Source organism: Astatotilapia calliptera, chromosome 11 (genome assembly GCF_900246225.1).
Source record: "Astatotilapia calliptera chromosome 11, fAstCal1.2, whole genome shotgun sequence".
In the NCBI taxonomy this organism is placed as follows: domain Eukaryota; kingdom Metazoa; phylum Chordata; class Actinopteri; order Cichliformes; family Cichlidae; genus Astatotilapia; species Astatotilapia calliptera.
Window position 1 is genome coordinate 34,902,171 of NC_039312.1, and position 17,902 is coordinate 34,920,072.

Sequence of the window (17,902 nt, forward strand, 5' to 3'; positions counted from 1 at the left end):
ACTGAATGTTCACAGTAAATACACGAGACTCATCTCAGATACAAAGCCAGTCAGTTATGGAAAAGAACGTTTATTTTAATGTTATATTTTTATATATGTTAAACAAAGTAAATTCTCTGCGTATTTCATCGTAAGAGAAAAAACAACGTTCGTGTAAAACATGAAATATCAAACGAGAAAACTCGGACTAACCTGTAAACATGTCACGCTACTCGCTGCAGGCGTGCGCGCCTCAGCTTTCAGGGGAAATACCAAAAATTAGAACACGTTATGGCTGATCAGCTGCCAAAGAGATGAAATCTGACAGTAGTAAAGGTAACAATACTGCCACCGAGGACTCGCTGTAATTACAAAAGTAACAGCTTCCTGTCTGAATGAACGTGTCACACTCACTTTACATAAGGCGGTAAAATCGAGCCCGGCACAAAGTCTCAGATGAAATCACCCGTTTAATGTTTATAAAGTCAGAGCGCTCACAGCACGGACACTGGGCCGATCGATGCCGCCATCATTTCATCCCCTTTTGAAGAAAAATGTGAAATACTGAAAAATTATTGCCTCTAAGATGTGACCACTCCCAGAAAAATGAACTTTTTCATACCAAAAATATTGTTTTAAGTTCAGACCAAAATCATCGATTACGACTCGCAGATGCAGCGAACTGAGTGCAGAAATACAGAAGCGCTGGCGAGGACGCGTCCCGCCCACCGCAGAGGAAACCTTTAGCGGTTCTTCACGCTGTCAGTGAGAGACGACGGGGTTAATACTCCTGTGGGGTTACACGCGGCGGCCACTCAGAAACTGACTTCATCATCAGCGGCTGGGTTTCCAGGTTCTGTGGGCGGCTTTAAATTAAGGCACATGGTGTTTCTGAAAAATGCTTTTTAAAGTTACTCGTGCTGTAACTGTCTACAGCTGCCTGCTGTGAGCTCAGATGCTTCCTGTACATCAGAGTGCAGCACACCTGGAGGAGCTCCCCCTGCACCCCTGGAGGAGCCCCTGCACATCTGGAGGAGCCCCTGCACATCTGGAGGAGCTCCAGCACCGAGCGCACAGAGCCGAGCTTCCACCGATCAAATCTGCATCAGGACAGGTTTTTATTTTCTTTGAGCCGCTGAAACTCTGATTTTGGTTTTTAAAAGCAGCGAGGAAACAAACCGATGAAGGCGGAGCAGACGAGCGTGTTTCCGGTCACACGCACGGTTAGTCGCGTCGTTTCCATCGCGCTACGTTCAGTCTCGCTGGGCTTTTCACACAAACTTATGACATCTGAAGACGGCCCCTTGCTACAGGAAACTGCGACGGGCAGTTTCTCCTTCATTTTATGTGTAAAGGTCATATACGAACTATTGCTGAGGTCACTCGTACATTCATGGGTTAAAAAAGAAAAAAAGCAGCTGTGCAGAGTTTTCTTGGTCATTTAAAACCTCCTCAGTCATCGTCTCTCTTTCTCCTCTTTGGACCAGGACTTCCCTTTAGATCCAGAAAGTCTCTCAGTCTCTTCCTGAAGTCCTCGAGTTTGGATTCCGGTATTAACCCTTCTTCTTTTTCCAACTTTAACCTCTCGTCTTCTCGGCCATGCTGCGATCTGCTTGCGTGTCCAGCGGCAGTTTGCGGGTTTGAGTTCGGTGCGGTGAGGAGTGAAGGATGGAGCTCCGAACTCAGAGTTTCCACCAACTTCATCCGGAAACTTTCCCGCAGTTTCTGCAACTCGTCGTCCTGAAAACAGCAGAGAGAAGGCAGAGTGACGGCTCGTCCTGCTGCTCAGTTATCTCAGCGAGTCTGCGCTGAAGCCGAGCGTCGGCAGCTCGGCGTCACTGAAAGAAGCCAAAGCTCGCGCGTCAGCTGCACGGCAAACATGGCTGCAGGCGGTGAAATCAGCCCTAAATTCTGATTATTTATTTTCAAATTATACGTCCAACATCTTCAGACGTGAAACACCTGTGAGGACGAGAAAGGAAGCCGGCGCATCGACGCCACACTCACAGCAGTGCTCGATGAGGTCGAGAATAATTAGCCGACACTAGCGGACAGGTATCACCTGAACAGGTAAGACTGACTCCAGGTCATTTTCCTGCTCTCTCTTTAAACTCGGGGAACTAACAGTAGCAGCAGGTTAACAGGAAGCACGGCTTTCGCAGCCGCTAAAAAGGCGCCGTATCCTTCAGGTTTCTTTGACGTTTCAGGGACAGGTGCCGCGGGGTGAGGGGCGGGGAAAAGCTGATCAGGACCACAGACTCTCACATCCACAGCACAACTCTGCTGCTCTTATCACCGAGGCAACGCCACTCAGGCTTCATGGTAAAACTCTGCCTCCTAGTGGTGAAAGTTTAAGGTACAGTTTTAAAACAAATACCTGCATAAAAAAGTTGGACGTTATGAAGGCGAGCCATATTTTACTTTGTGTCCTTATAACTGAGCAGCTGTGCTCACAAGCACAAACAGCCCTTTAGAGACCTGGATTATTATTATTATTATTATTATTAATGGAATAATTAATGTGTTTCATCCATCCGGCATTTTAATTTCATGATAGTATCAAAAAGTACAGTTTAACACCGTCTCATTAATTCATTAAAGAGAGACAAACAGTTCATCGGCTCCGTGTTTGACTCCACCTGCTCCGTGCGTACCTGAGAGGCGTCTTTAAACAGAGTCCACATGTCAGAGACGAGCTCCGCGGCCGTTTGATACGGAGGAGGCCGGCGGAGGGTCAGGCGGTCCGATATAGACTTCAGCCGAGACAAACCGCCAAACTGAAGAGAAGAAAACAGAAAGTCTTCATCGCTGTGACCTGATCAGGCTGCAGGAGCGCCACCTGCTGGTTCAACGACAGCTACAGGAGACCCTTTATTTTTCGTTTCCCAGGTTTATTTTCATTCATGCACCTTTTATGAAGTGTATAAACTTGTTAGCTGCTAAAAGCTTCTACTCTGACTGGAGCTTTGTTCAGACTGACCTGAGAGCACCGACTGCAGACTTCAACCTTCAGATGCAGAACGAGACACTCGCACCTCTGAAAAACAAAAACAGACACAACACACAAAACTTTAGAAGAAAATCTACCACAAACCGATGGAGACGAGAGTCACGTTGTGAAGTGAGGTTCATGAGTAAGCGTTTGTGAGCAGACGCTGACCCTGAGGCTCTGCAGACTGAGGCTGGTGCGCTGAAGTCTCTCGGTGCTGTAGGGGTCCGACGGGTCTGACAGGTTCTGACATAATGAACAGGCCCACTCTGACCTGCAGGACAAGGTCAAACAGCAGAGGTCACTTCACTGTGTGATGTTACTGACACTCATAGTATGCACTTCCTGCAGAGGTTTTGATGCTCAATCACCAGGTAAGGAAGACCCAAAGAGCTGATTCTGTTCATCTGGACGTTTCCAGAGAAACGTTTCGTCATCATCAGGTGACGTCTTCAGTCTCAGCTGACTGCAGGTCTCAATCTTATAAACAGGACATTTGCACAATGACTGAAACCAGCCCACTGAGGAACAACGGGCTGTGAGGTCAGTTCCTTCAGCATTAAGACTTGTCATGACAGCAATTTGCAGTACGGCTGTTCGATATAACCATATATATCCATCGTTTCATTTTACGCTATCGTTTGTTTCGTGGTGTCGAAAAATAAACTGTTTACGTCAATATTTTTTCATGTTCTGATGTCACTGTAGTGACTATATTCATTTCTTAAAGTTCTCTCTTTCTCTTATATGTAATATAACCACACTACAGACGGACAAGCGCCTGTTTTTATGCGTTGTCGTTAGCAACAACGACGGTAACAGCATCGCGTGTCCGCTTGTTTATGTTCCACATAAACCTTTCACAATAAAGCTCAAGATCCTGTTGAGACTTTTCAAAATAAACTGAATCACATGAAAGATGCAGATTATTTACGGATGAAAATTTAAAAAAAGAGCCGCCAGGAGCTAAAAAATAAACCTTAGACTCAAACGTTAGAACAGGCTTTTCCCCGCAGCACGCCGTGTAATAAATACTCACAAAGAAAACGGCGCCGTTACAACTTATGTCTAAAAATGTGTCGTTTCATGCATCGGTTAAAACACTCGACTCCAGCTGGAAACACTTCACACAAGTCGAGCTGCTCGAGATTCACAGAATTTACATAAATGTTAAACTTTTGTGACTTATATGGTTATCGGGACGATAGACGTCTTATATCGGGATATGAGATTTTGGTTAAATCACACAGCCTGATTTGCATATCAATGCTGAAGGAACTGACCTCCCAGCCCATTGTTCCCTCAGTGGGCTGTTTCAGTCATTATGTAAATGTCCTGTTTATAAGATTGAAACCTGCAGTCAGCTGAGGCTGAAGACGTCACCTGATGATGACGAAACGTTTCTCTGGAAACGTCCAGATGAACAGAATCAATGTTAAGAGACTTCCTGCAGAGGTTTCATAATAAAAGTAAATCAGGAAAGAGTTGAGTTTTGTTCATAATAACTTAAAATGAAAAAAAAAAAAACTTTTTGAATAGGCTTTAGATTGATTTTCAATCCAATGGTCACACATCAGTGGACTTCAGTCATCTTAAAGAAGCAAAAGGATAAAAATTATTTTTCTTACCAAAAGTCGAGTCCAACTGGGGGGACGTGGCAGTCTCTGTGGTATCCTCGACCACAGGCAGAGCAGATGATCGAAGTGCCGGGCGATGCACAAACCGAGCAGGCAAGAATCTCCAGGGTTATCGGAGAGTCTGGGGACGATTCCGGCTTCATGAAATCCTCTTTGTCAGCCGGCCCGTCTTCGGCATCGGACTGCAACGGAGCACAACGACGACAGTCTCTTAAAGCTGAGCGGTTCATTTTATAATCCAACTTTCTCAAGTTTGCCTGGGTTACAGATCGTGCATCCTACCTGACAGTCGTCGCTCATTTCCTCCAGGTAAATCTCATCTTCAGTCTCTCCAGGTAACAGACGAAAACTGGGAAGGGACCGTCCAAATCTTGGCAGGGACACAGGCAGTCTCAACACGGACACTTTGGGCTGCCACCGACTCAGACTGAAGTCCTCCTGTCCAATCACGGCGCTCAGCTCTTCGATGTCCTTGTCAGGAGTTACCAGTGTTGGTAAGTCGTCTTTTGGCTCGAGGGCGTTCGGTTTTGCTTCGTCAGAGACACAAGTGGCGTGCTCGGTTTCTTTCGTTTCCTGGACCTCCTCAGTATCTTGTATAGTGCTATCACAGCGAGAGTCAACCACCAAGCCCTCCACGGGAACCTGCTGAGTCTGTTCCTGAGGGGAGGGGGGATGAAGTGTGCTGTCGACTTCCTGAAGCGAGGACAAAGGGCTGCTGGGTAAAGCCGGGCTCGTATCCTCCATGGTTTGCTGCTCTGACGGTAACGTGCCGCTCGGTCCGTCGCAGCTAGAGTTTCCCGCAGAAGTCTCTGGACTCACTTCTGTGATGCTGCTTTCCTCGAGGCCGCTTCGTTTCTGCGCCGAGGCCGGATGGAAAGCGCGATGATCAGGCAGCCTGATGAGAGCAGTCTCGTTGAGCAGCACCTGATACATACTCTGAGTGTTGGTCAGCATGACGATGGTGGGCTGGTTCCAGTGAGGACCAGCGGTTTGGTTCAGAACCTGCAGTGGTTGGACGGGTTTAAGTGAGGATAGAAACTGACCCGCCGACAGGGGGAACGTGGAGCCGGCAGGCAGCATGCTGAGAACAACTGAGGAACGGGAGGCGTCAGTTTGGGGGAGGAACAAATAGCTGGGAGATGAACAACTGGTGGCGGAGGAGGGAGAACTGATGAAGGACGACAAGGTTGGAGTGATAGAGGGAGCGAAGATCTGTGATGTACTGAGACTGCTGACTGGAAAAAGCGAGTGAGACGTGTGGAGCAGCGAGCGAGACGTGTGGAGCAGCGAGCTGTGCGCCGCTGTGGAGCAGGTGGTGCTGGGCGGGGTGGCAGAGGAGGAGTATACGAAAGCTACAGAGGACGAAGTGGACGAGGAATTCCAAAGAGATGAAGGAATGCTGACGGGAACAGGCGAGGCAGCGTTACTGCTGGTCAGAACAGCAAAGGTGGATGTGGGTGGGCTGGTGGAGGAGGAGTTTATGGTTGTCGAGGAGGTGGTGGTGGCATCAGAGTTGACTGGAACAAGTAGGTTAGGATTACTGAAGTCACTTGTTTGGGGGAGGAGGCACCAGGAGGACACGGGACGGGCGGAGTTTAATGTGGAGGAGGTGGCTGGAGAACCAGCCAACACCATGCTTGAATGTGTAACAAGAGGTTTGAACTGATTCGGAGAGGCGCTCGGCGAGTTAGAAATCTGAGCAGGTGGGCAGGTGGAAGAGACGGTTGGAGGAGAAACAGATGAGAGGCAGGCGGAGGAGGACAGACGAAGATTAGACTGATCGTAGGGCAAGAGCCACGCCGAAGGGCGACACGTGGAACTATCTGGAACAACCAGGTTAGTGACACGGCTGTCGAGAGTCTGGAAAACAGACGCGGTGGTGGCTGCTGGACAGGTGGAGGTGGGAAGAGGGGTGGATAAGGAGGAGGGGGGAAACGCAGACAACTGATTGGTTAAATGTGGTGACGAGAAGCTACTGATGGTAACAGGTGTGTCGGGGGAGGTGTTGGCTTGAGCGATGGAGCCGGTGAACACTGGATTGGTGGAGGTGGAAGGAGTATAAGAGGAGGTGGAGGAGTGGGGAAACATGGAGGTTGTGGAGGATGGAGGAATAGTGGGCTGACTGGACACAAGTGCTGACAGACTGGGACGGGTGGAGATGAAAGGAGTGATGGAGGAGGGAAACATGGCGATCGTGGAGGACAGAGGAACGCTGGGCTGAGCAGACACAGACGTTGATGGTGGAGGGAGAACACTGGTAGTAGCTGGTGGGTTACAGTTCATAGCTTTGCCAGTTTGAGGGGTGCTGTCAGTGGGCAATGGAAAGGTGGAGGTGTGAGCAGGAGGGGTAATGGAAGTGGAGCAGCTGGATAAGAGCGTGCACAAAAGAGAGGCACGGCTGGTTGGAGCGCCTGGGGCATTACAGGATGGGGGGAGGGGCCTGTTGGAGGTTGCAGGAGAGGTGGCGGTTGGAGGGAGAGCATGACTCAACTGACCCGATGGGGAACTCGAGGGCGGAGATCGAGGATTGACCGAATCCTGAGTGCCAACCTGGTTGTGAGTGAGGAGATTATAAAGGGTTAGGTTGGGCGAAAATTTCCAAAGGGCCGAAGATGAACTTGACTGTGAGGATGGAGAAGGTGTAGCAGCACAGTCATCAGGAACAGGTGTAGCACTGGAACCGGCCGTCTCAGTTTGGGGGCCGGGGGATGCCAGACAGGTGGAGGGAGACTTGAAAGAAGTGGAGTCTGTTCCATGTGTGGGGGCAGATGAGGATGTAAACGACAGATGAAGCGAATGAGAAGCAGAGGCGCTGTCCATCACGGTGCTGGAGATGGGGTTGCAGGTGGAGGTGGGAGGAGGGGCAGCAGGAGTCGCCGGAGTTCCTGTGTTTTTATCCAAGGTTGGTGGCACAGCGAAAGGGATCCAGGAAACATGAAGGTTACCTGGAAACCGAAACAATGGAGGAAGAGGAGATGGAGGAGGGTGCAGCAATTATTTTCTCTCGATTAAACTACATCCAAACTCAAACAGCATCGACATGAACTCTGAGCTCGTAAAATGATTCGGTTTGGTTTCCACACGTACGGCCGAGCATCCGCTGCAAAGCTGAAGACAACATAACAAACAGATACACGAGCGGACTTACAAAGCTCAGAGAGGGTTTCCTCGTAACCCAACTTGGTAATGAGCTTCACTTCAGGCATTTTCAGAGGGGGGTCCGAGTCCTGATCTAGAAGCTCCTTCATTTGGGTTTTAATCTGGCAGAGAAAACAAAGCACGGATAAAATGGTTGGTTCACCGTCTACGCTCTACATCACCAGATTAACGTTTTCTGCACAACTTCTGTTTGTTTGCAACAGTGTTGCGTTTTGTTTTCAAAGATTTTTATAAACAATGATTATCTGATATGATTGGGGGACGCTCATAGGGATCCCTGTGCATGACTTAAGAGTCACATGATGTGCGAAACGTCCCTTTTTAGGGGTTTTAATCTTTGTTGAGCCAGATAAGGGAGGAAAGCCTGGCTTTGATGGACTTTAGTCTAACTCTGTGGGGACGTACCAGTGAGGACTGGCTCCTCCCACAGTTTCGCATCTACAGCAGACATTAGTGAAGATAGGCGACATCCATGAACATGGAAACAACTCCAGTCTCTTTGCTTCTAACTGTTGTTGTTAGATTTCTGTCATGACTGTTCATGTATGATTTACATGTTTAAACGTCTCTATCGCTCTGTAAAGACTTCAATATTCAATATTAGTCACACAGCATTTTGAGAGTCAGTGCGCCTCGCATGTTTTCATATTATGGTATGATGAGTACAGCTGCAGTGTGTCTGCCACATCTCTGTGTACCTGTGCGGTGTGTGAGAGCAGGGTCGGCAGGTCGGTGAGATTTCGGGCCTTTTCGAGCGTTTCCTTCATGGACATTTGGCTCTGCTGCAGCTGCTTCATCTTCACCATCCTCCCCTGAATCTGCTCACATTCCAGCTCATACACCTTCTACACACACACACACACACACACACACACACACACACACACACACACACACACACACACACACACACACACACACACACACACACACATCATTTTTTAGGCGCTCCATTTTTTTGTATTTTACCAGAAACGTTGGCGTGCGAGGCTGAGTGAGCACAGACGTTTGATACTGAGAGCAGCAGCAGATAAGACTCAAGGTTACGCTGAGGAGTGAAACTCACTGCAACAACTTCAGAGCACAGACTGAAAGACTTCTAAGAAACATCAGCAAGAAGAAAAATCTGTTCATAAATTCGGTTCCTATTTTGAGAAAAGATTTGAGTCACTTTCTAACAAATGAGAAACGTGCACTTGAAGCTGAGGCAGCGGATCAACTCTGGCTGCAGAAAACAAAGACTTAGATAGAGACGGGGACACTGCAGAGAGAAACAGGAAATGACATCAGCCTGCTAGATAGTCAACAATATTTAAAACAGCTGATGGATGTTACCTTTATGTCTTTGAGGAGTGACACCATTTTCGCTTTCAGAAGTTTAGCAAACGCGACGAATCCCGCCTGCAGCTCGGTCCTCAGACGAGACTCTGTTTGCTCGATGCTCTGCAGCCTGAAACACAGCAGAAGCACGAGGGGGGGTTATTTTCCAGAAAGTCCTCAGACGGGACAGCGAGCACCTGAGGAAGGTTCAAGTTATTAATACTAAGTAGGAATGAGGTGGCGAGCTTTACCGCGTGGAGACTCAGAACAGTGAAATTCAGTGAATGTAACACAAATTCTCTGAATGTTTCCAAACATGAAGATAACGAGTAAAAGTCTGTGTGAGGATTCACAGCAGCGCGGAGGCTGACAGTGGGAGCGTTTCACGTTAACGAGCAATAACGACTTCAAACCCGACGCAGTATGGTGATGGGAGATCAGGAGGAGGCCCTGCAGCCTGTGGCGAGTGACACTTTGATCCTTTCCTGCTCCGTGTTTGAGACGTCACAGGTCAGGATGTTTATCAAGCCACGCTGCACACTTTCCAAGGGCAGCCACACATTATTCCCGTCCACGCTCTTCTGCTTATCGTTGTCAGGGTCACGGGGGGGTGGAGCCTACCCCGCAGAGTACACCCTGGACAGGTCGCCGGTCTGTCGCAGGGCCAACACGTAGAGACTGACAACCATTCACACTCACACACAGTATTCCCGTTTAAGAGTATTTCCAGTGCCACTGTGTAAATTGAAATGTTGTTTTTTTGCCCTCTGTGGCAGATTTCAGGCCCACAAATGATTCGACCAACACAGAACTGAACGTACAGAGACGGTGTTTTTGTGTTGGCCGGTCTGCACACGGTTAAAGACACCCGCTCTGCTGCTCCTCTGTACATTTACTCATAATCTGCTAAACGAAAACACATTTAAGAAGATTAAAAACACTCGAGCTGCTGATATACATTTCTGTTTGGTTCTGTGGAGTAAGGATTTATTCTGCTGGTGAGCCATCGTCTTTTCAGGAAGTAAACAGTGAAATCATCAGTCGTACCTGGTCTCCATGTCCTGCAGACTCCGCCTCACCGTGTCCTCCTGCCTCGTCGTGGAATGAACGTACACGTCCAGCTGCTTCTTCAGGCTGACCACCGCCTCACTGACAAAGCGGTACCTGGAAACAAAAGCAGCTCACGGCTCAGTGTGCCGGCTCACGTCTGCACTACAACCACTTTAACTCGAGAACGCGTCCGACCCGGCTCACCTGTGGTTCATGTGAGTCGTCAGCTGGCAGTCTCTGCAGGTGAGCTGCTTACAGGTGAAGCAGATGAGTTGGAGTGGCTCAGATGGGTGGAGTCTGCAGAACTTGGTGGGAGAAGACAAGATGTTTCCTGAAGAGACACACACACACACACACACACACACAGATTATCACTTAGTTTGCTCACTGACCGTGATCTCGATGATTACTATAATATAACAGGTTGTAACAGATGAGGTAAAATCAGGTTCCCACTGAAACCGTCTCTGGACCGAGCGCCCAGACCTGAAACAAAGTATGAAAATAAAGTAAAATATGTAACAATGTAGTACAAATACTGAGTGTACGGTGTTTGATATTATCTGCGGGACTTTCCATTCGTTTCCACGTGTTGGGCTCAGAGCTCAGTGGAAGTTTGGCAGGTGAGGGAGACGCTGGAGTCCTGACACGCTAATGGTGTAAACACAGAAGCTGGAAAGCACCAGTGTTTCTGAGCTGAACACTGCAGAGACAGGCTGGGCTTAGCAGACCACTCCCCATTAAAGCGAGTCGTCGTTTCTACAGCTCGACCCGTCGGGTCAAAAAGACTAAACTCTGTCCGGCTGTTGGAGGATTCAGTTCTTCAACAATAAATAAAAACAGTGGACTGAAGCGCCTCTGGCTGCTCCTGCTCTTGGAACCATCACATCCTGTTTCATTTGTATCAAACTCCAATTCATGAACCAAATACTTCACAAGTTGTGGCTTACACACACTTGGATGTGCTTCTACACTTTTACAACATAAAAGATCTTTTTGAAGCTCGTCACTAAGTCAAAGGTCAACAGCGAGGGTCAGCTGACAGCAGAGAGCAGTTTCCCTCCAACAGAATCTGGATCTGGGTGTGGGTGGGGTTTTTTTACCTTCTGGCGGGTGATGGAGGAGCCTGTGTGATCTGGTCACCGTGACTCTGCGATGCGCCGACACACAGACGCTGCACAGAGCTTCATTACAGTCGAGACACCAACATGCGGCGGAGGCTGCGTCGCAGTTGCTGCACTGAGGAGATGAGAAGGCGGAGACGTTCACAGGTGAGACCGAACTCCAGCTGGAGGTCTTTTCTTTTATCAGTCAATTTAAATGCCATAAAAATCACACAAATTCACGTTTCCTGCACGTACGGACCACGGGAGATCCTGAAAGTGTGTCACAAGACAGAACGGTCTTCATAGGGCTCGTGGTGTCTTCACCAGCCTCACAGTGTTCTACGTGCATGCAAACACACACTCACACACATTTTCCACATGCTTGACTTTTGTTGCCATGATGCCAGGCATCTCAATGAGACTTTTTACCTGGATAAATAAAGGACTAATAATAATAAAATGCTGCTGCAGGATCATATGTGAATATTCTTTGGTTAAAAAGCTCAAAGCAGGAGATCCTGGTGCAGATACAGATAAATAAAATAAGGTTTGCTGGAGGTTCCCACGCCACCGTCTGAGTTACCTGCTGACTCAGGTTGTCTTCTGATGCTCCTGTCGCTTCCATGTTGCTCAGCAAAGTTGCTTCCTGAAAGACAGAAGCTGATGAAGTCCGGCAGCTATGATGAGAACATTTGTGGCGTTGGTGATGTGCCAATCTAATATGTGAATCAGTAATCAGTCTGATCCTGACACAAAAAGCTAGATCTGACATTGGTGACATGGTTCCCCTTTACTTTACCAGGCGACAGCAGCAGCTAGCGGGAGCGCTAACATAGCACGGAGGAAGTGATCCAAAGAAGCAGGTTCAACAAACTCTAAAATCAGAAACTCTTTGTTTTTGGTTCCAGAAAGGCTGATCACAGATTATGTGCAGGAGTAAAGAAAGTCATCATCAGTGGAGCTCTGATCCCAGGATTCCCCACAGCAAAGAGTAAATAAGGAGCAGAGCCTCCATGTTAGTCTTTGGACACAGTGCGCACCGTGATGTTCATCTTAATCAGGACGGGCTCGGGTCACTCTGTCATCATCATAAACATCCGCAACAGTTTATCAGCGTTTCAGTTTCTTAATCAAGTTTCATGTTGCCGACGGACGCCACAGGCTGTTTTTATAACACACCGTCTTTACTGTTTTATAACTTTATCTCATTTCAGCCTTCAGTGACAGACGGCAGCTTTCTCACAGACACGTAACTGAAAAAAATACAATTTGAATTTAAAGTTTTGTCTGTAAAGACAAACAAGCTGTAGGAAATTTCAAATCAATGTCTACATGTTGGTAATTTACATTTGAAATAGTTCAGCACAGTTTTGGAAGGATGGTCTCGTTAAATACAAACAGCTTACAGATCGTGGACAGAATAACAGTACGATCAGCTGTGATCAGATCCTGATCAGATATCATGCAACTGGATCCAGGTTGGAGTCTCCTGCCGTGTAGTCGGACCTACTGAGACTGATTTATGTGATTTATATTAATTTAAGAGACTGAATCTTTCAAAATGTTGAATTTATGAACAAATCGATACAAAATGTGAACACAGTGAAACTCACTTTAATCTCATTTCAGCCTCATCTTCACTCAGTGACGCAGGTCGTCCAAAGGGGGCACAGATATACGTATATATACCCTCACTGTGTTTACAGCCCCTTGCTGCACTTTAAGAAAATCTTCCAAGTGAACAGACTAAGCTCAGACAGTCTGTTACCATGGCAACTGACTCAGAGTTCACTCTCTTTAACAGTAAACCTGAGTTTCGCTCATCTGAGAGCTGCTATTAACGGTATTTGTAGTTTGAACGCTGATCATGAGTCTGCGCTCATGTTTGTGCGATGGTGCCGTTTTGTTGGTCACACAGCTGCAGCGTTCGTGCAGTCGCGTGGAGGACAGCGCAAAGGTTTCTGACTGCAACGCTGCTGCAGATGGACAGAAACAACTTTCTGGGAAACATCGTCCATTACGTCAGAGTCTGACCCCGCAGCTGTTGTAATAAAGGTCCATATGTGGCCTCTGCGGGCCCTCCAGAGCTGAGTCCACATACTACAGCAACCACGCTGCCACAGAAACAACCGCAACTCAGCGCGTCTCCTCTGAGCCACATCTGACACTGGGCTTCGTGGGTTTGTCACCCTCAAGTCCACCCTCACGGGGAAAACCGTTAGAGCCACACATAAAACACACGCAGGCGTGTCTGTGGAGGATCTCGGTCATCCAGGTCATGGAAGTTTCACCTCTCATCAGTCCTTCAGTTACAGGGTTTAGCGTGTCTCCACTAGTCACGTCACGGAGCGCGTCCCTGAGGGCCAAGGTGAGCCGAACATCATGTAAACACAGAGGAGCGTCCCAAACACCGCCATGACGTCATCGCGCGGGAAATGGAGTTTTTGCTTCCCACGGTCGCCAAGTGCTGGCTCGGGGCGTGGTCTGACGAGTGGCGCCGCGATTTGGCGCTGTGTAAATAAACCTGAGCTAGACCCGGACCCGAAACGCCGCTAAGGGGGCCGAGAGCCCCGTGTCAGAGACCAGCTCCGACACCGGAGGTTCAGCCGAGATGTCATGGACTCACCGTCACCGTCCGCTCCATCCACAGACACGCACACCGTCGACATTCACGGTAACACGAGTCCTCCCGGTTTAGCCTGGAACCAACAAGAACCGTTACAAACACAACACAGATATAACTTCCGCCCCGCTTCTTCTTCTGGTCCGCGCAGGTGACGTCCCGACTGTGAGCGTATTACCGCCACCTGCTGGTCGTCACCGGAAACCTGTGGTATTTACAGACCTGCTGCAGGTTTGGGAAACAGCGGAGCGTCAGAAACACGTTTATACACTCATCGACCACTTTGTTAGGTACACCTCGCTGCGAGTCCCTCACTAACATAAGGAAACACATTAGACATAAAAACACGTCATAAACATCAACCGTCACCTCTGTCCCGTTGTGTTGTTGTTATATTCATGGTGCTGGAAACCTTCCTCGGAGACGTGGGTCCACCACATCCCGGAGGTGCGCTGCTGGACTGAGATCAGGTGACTGTGGACCTTTCAACAGGTCAGTTTGCCCTCGTCTACCTGCCTGAATACACTGAGCTGCTGCCACGTGATTGGCTGGTTACATAATCAGGGCTCAACAGGTGTACCTAACAAAGTGTCCAGTGAGTGAATATATTGGATTTTAAATTTATTTTATTTTGTTAATATATATATTTACCTTTTTAAATGTATTATTATTTAAATACATTTGAGATGTTAACATGTTTTGAAAGTAATTTTATGTATTACTCTAAGATAATTAGCAAATTAGTAAAATAGAGTTTATTACTGGGAAATCGAGGTGGATAATAAAGAAAAGAAGGGGCGTGTCCTGTCTGTTTTCACTGTATCACTTCGCACCAAATGCAAAGATGCTAAAAACACAATTTTTTAAAAATAGATATCCTGATGTTACAACAAAACCGTGTCGGGCTGTGTCCTCAGTCTATAACAAGTTGAGCTTTTCTGCTCTTTCCAGAATTATAATAATTACAGCTTCACTCAAATATGGCTGAGGTGGTGAAGCAGCCCTGCAAACACACAAAACTCTGCTTCAGATTCAAATGAAGACACAAACCTGAGACCTGATGCAGCAGACGTGTTCAAGGTTTGATGCTGTGAGAAAAGCTTTATTACACTCACAGACTAGAAGTGCAGAAGAAGGTCAGAGAGGATGAATGCACGAGCACAGCTTACAGGGTATCACCTCAGTCTGGTTTCATGGTTTCACACTTCATTCCCTCACCATGTGGTGGTTGATGGAGGTCAGTCTGAGGACTCTTTGCTTCTCAAATGAATTTGAATAAGGCAGATTTTTGCATAAAGAAAAGACTCCTGATATCTTTAACCAAATAAACCTTAATGAGCGCTTACCTTTCCTGATACTACATCTGGATTTACATAAATTACGATGACCTTCTGATAGAGGAGCAGATGTTTATTATCTGGACGGTTTTAACTGTTTCCAGTTCAGCAGACTGGATGCTTCTCTTCATGTCAGCCGTTTTCTACATTTTGTGGCTCTATGAAGACAAGCTCACTAGAAAGAGAAGTGAGATGAAACATTCACTGATTCAGTCATTTAGCATCTTCTTGTAGCCATGGAAACGATTGTTATTGTAGGACTCACTGGGTTCATCAGTTGCACAAAGCACAGAAACGTGTCTCTCTTTCATATTGCAGCTGCTATCAGGCTCAGTACACAAACCTGAGCAACAGCATGAAGGTCGCCGCTCTGCTGGCATCAAACGCCTCTGATGAGGTCACCGTGCATGGAAATGGTTTGAACAGCAGCGGGTGTGGTCAGATGGCAGCAGTACCCAGCACAGACAATGGAGGTCGTGCTGGTCTGAAGCGAATCGTACCGATGGCGCAAACGTCAGGTAAATATGTGTGTTTTTGTCCTGTGTACTGTTTGTTTGTATACATGTCTTTCTTGCTGCTGTTACACCCAAATTTCCCCTTGTGGGACAATTAAAGGATTATTCTATTCTATTCTATTCTATTCTATTCTATTCTATTCTTTTCTAAATGGTTCAAACGGCTGTCGTGAAATCAATCCATGTAGAGCAGTGTCACAAACCATGGAAGCCCCAGAAAAGTGCAATCAAACGATGAGTTTATTAACAGCCCGGAGAAAACATCAACATATGTCTTCTGACCAACATACATGTTGTGGATACTTATAAAGCAGTGGGGTACACGCCCCCCACGGCGTCAATGACAGATTAAAATAGGTTCCAGACATTAGTCACAGTTAATCGTACATTTTTAATAGCTATAACAGACATAGAACTTCTCTTTTCTATAACACCTTCCATACAAGGTAATAAACTTCAAGCCCTCTGGGTCTCTGAGGCTAATTATTGACTCTGATCGTCTGTTACCAAGTAGAATAAAATATATTAAGACACCAAATGAGTTGAGGCCTCCGGCTGGACACATTCCTAGATTATATGTATTATATGTACTGTGAGCATGCATTGCAGTTATCCTTCTATGTTCTAGTTTCCCTCAGCATGGATCACCTGGACAGTCACGCCAGTGAAGCTTAAGACCCTCAATGAACCGAACATCAACTCAAAATAAGCTCAGATAGGCAATGTGTATAAAATACTTCTAACCGTACCTGTAATAAAAGTTAACATAATGGAAGGATCCTCAAATGGACATCTTCAATAAACAACTGTAATGCAGTATCAATACTGTGGGAAATATTATTAGATGAAATAATGCTGTAAAGAATGTTATTAATGCAGTTACAATGATGCAGATTATATGGCAGCAATAAAAGAATTTCTGTATCTCCACACGGCCCTTCATCACTCCGTCTGTGAGAGCGAGCACTGTGATGGTTTAGTCTGCACACTAGGACGGGATCAATGATTTATTCCCTGATTTTTTATTTTAGGTTACAAGCTGTAAAGATTCAGTGTTTGTCTGGATTTAAAATAATGTTACAGTCAAACAAAATGTTAGAGCTCTGGACAGAGTGCAGAACATGAATAATCAGTCTGTCTATGAGAGGTAACAGAGAACACGATAAACTATGTACTCGTGTTAAACTCGCGTTGATGATTGGGAGTCACTGGTCTTCATCCACTGACACCAAACACCAGTTCTGTATGGACCGCTAACCCTCACTGGTCTCATTGCTCTCCCGACTCTGTGATTAAACTCCAGGTCTGCTCTGCTCCCGTCTCTTCCAACAAAGGAACCTCTGGATTTATTTCTGGGAATAAACTGTTCAAATACTGTGCAATCATCATCTGTTTTTAGGTTTGGGTATACTTTAAATACGACAAAGCTGTGTTTCTGTGCTTTTTCCATGAACATTTGGACTCATGGTTGCTGCTTATTATCAACTAACTGTATTTTTTTTATCTCTTTCAGAAAAATCGAACCCATTAAAGCTGTAATTCTCGTGCTATCAGCTTAATGCATGATTAAAAAAGATATTTAGCAACAGTAACAGATTTCCCTTTTTTGGTTATCCGAGGGTTCGAGTAAAGAGGTGATCGTACACAAGTCCTCACTGTGTTTCTGTATGTAGCCGGTGTCCACACAAGAAAAGACCAGAGCCACAGAGGCTCCATGTAAACATATTACTCAGTTATATGTGAGGGGGCAACAAATCATTAACAAACTGGTTTAAATACATCATATAAAGTATAACTGTTTTCCTGATCTGACTGGAATTTGATGGAGAAAGTGCAGCTTCAGGTTGTTTAGTTCAAACTTAACTGTTAATAACTGAGTGAAACTGGATACATCCATGAGGCATTTTCTCTTATCTTCTTGCTGAATGATGACATATGGACCTTTGTTGAGTCCAAGCTTCAGATGAGTTCATTTTAAACATTTTGAACATTCTTCAGTCTCCCCAGCATTTTATTGCCAACTCATATACAGCTCCTCTTTAAGTTAAATAAATTCATCATTTATTGAAGCGGGGACAGGTTTCTGTTCAGCAGTCAGACCGACAGAGAGTCAGAGCTGTGTCGCATTTATTACAGTTTACACAATACAACACAACACCTCCCACCATAAAACCCCCCAATGGTTCT

At 46.5% G+C, this 17,902-nt stretch overlaps 1 protein-coding gene across 3 annotated transcripts; it reads right to left on the reverse strand.

Annotated features, from left to right (window-relative positions):
• Positions 1 to 54: 54 nt before the first annotated feature.
• Positions 55 to 14,383, reverse strand: trim33l (tripartite motif containing 33, like). 3 transcript variants are annotated; one of them, XM_026184126.1, is made up of 15 exons: positions 14,233 to 14,383; positions 13,867 to 13,939; positions 11,824 to 11,886; positions 11,238 to 11,373; positions 10,339 to 10,465; positions 10,132 to 10,248; positions 9,100 to 9,214; positions 8,463 to 8,609; positions 7,754 to 7,865; positions 4,888 to 7,550; positions 4,597 to 4,787; positions 3,140 to 3,242; positions 2,960 to 3,016; positions 2,634 to 2,756; positions 55 to 1,719 (listed from the first exon to the last, which is right to left on the reverse strand). In XM_026184126.1, the coding sequence occupies exons 1-15, from the start codon at positions 14,301 to 14,303 to the stop codon at positions 1,432 to 1,434; spliced, it is 4,386 nt and encodes a 1,461-aa protein (XP_026039911.1). In that variant the 5' UTR covers positions 14,304 to 14,383; the 3' UTR covers positions 55 to 1,431. The 3 variants fall into 3 exon arrangements, with proteins under 3 accessions (XP_026039911.1, XP_026039913.1, XP_026039912.1); XM_026184128.1 differs by lacking the exon at positions 13,867 to 13,939 and having other exon boundaries at positions 14,233 to 14,277; XM_026184127.1 differs by lacking the exons at positions 13,867 to 13,939; positions 14,233 to 14,383 and adding an exon at positions 12,854 to 13,857.
• Between the last annotated feature and the right edge of the window lie 3,519 nt (positions 14,384 to 17,902).

Coding starts and splice junctions, on each gene's coding strand:
- trim33l (XM_026184126.1), bottom strand. CDS start 14,303: ATGTGGTGGACCCACGTCTCCGAGGAAGGTTTCCAGCACCATGAATAT. Junction 10,249..10,338: donor ACGACTCACATGAACCACAG/GTGAGCCGGGTC, acceptor TTTTGTTTCCAG/GTACCGCTTTGTCAGTGAGG. Junction 7,551..7,753: donor GGAAACCCTCTCTGAGCTTT/GTAAGTCCGCTC, acceptor TTCGGTTTCCAG/GTAACCTTCATGTTTCCTGG.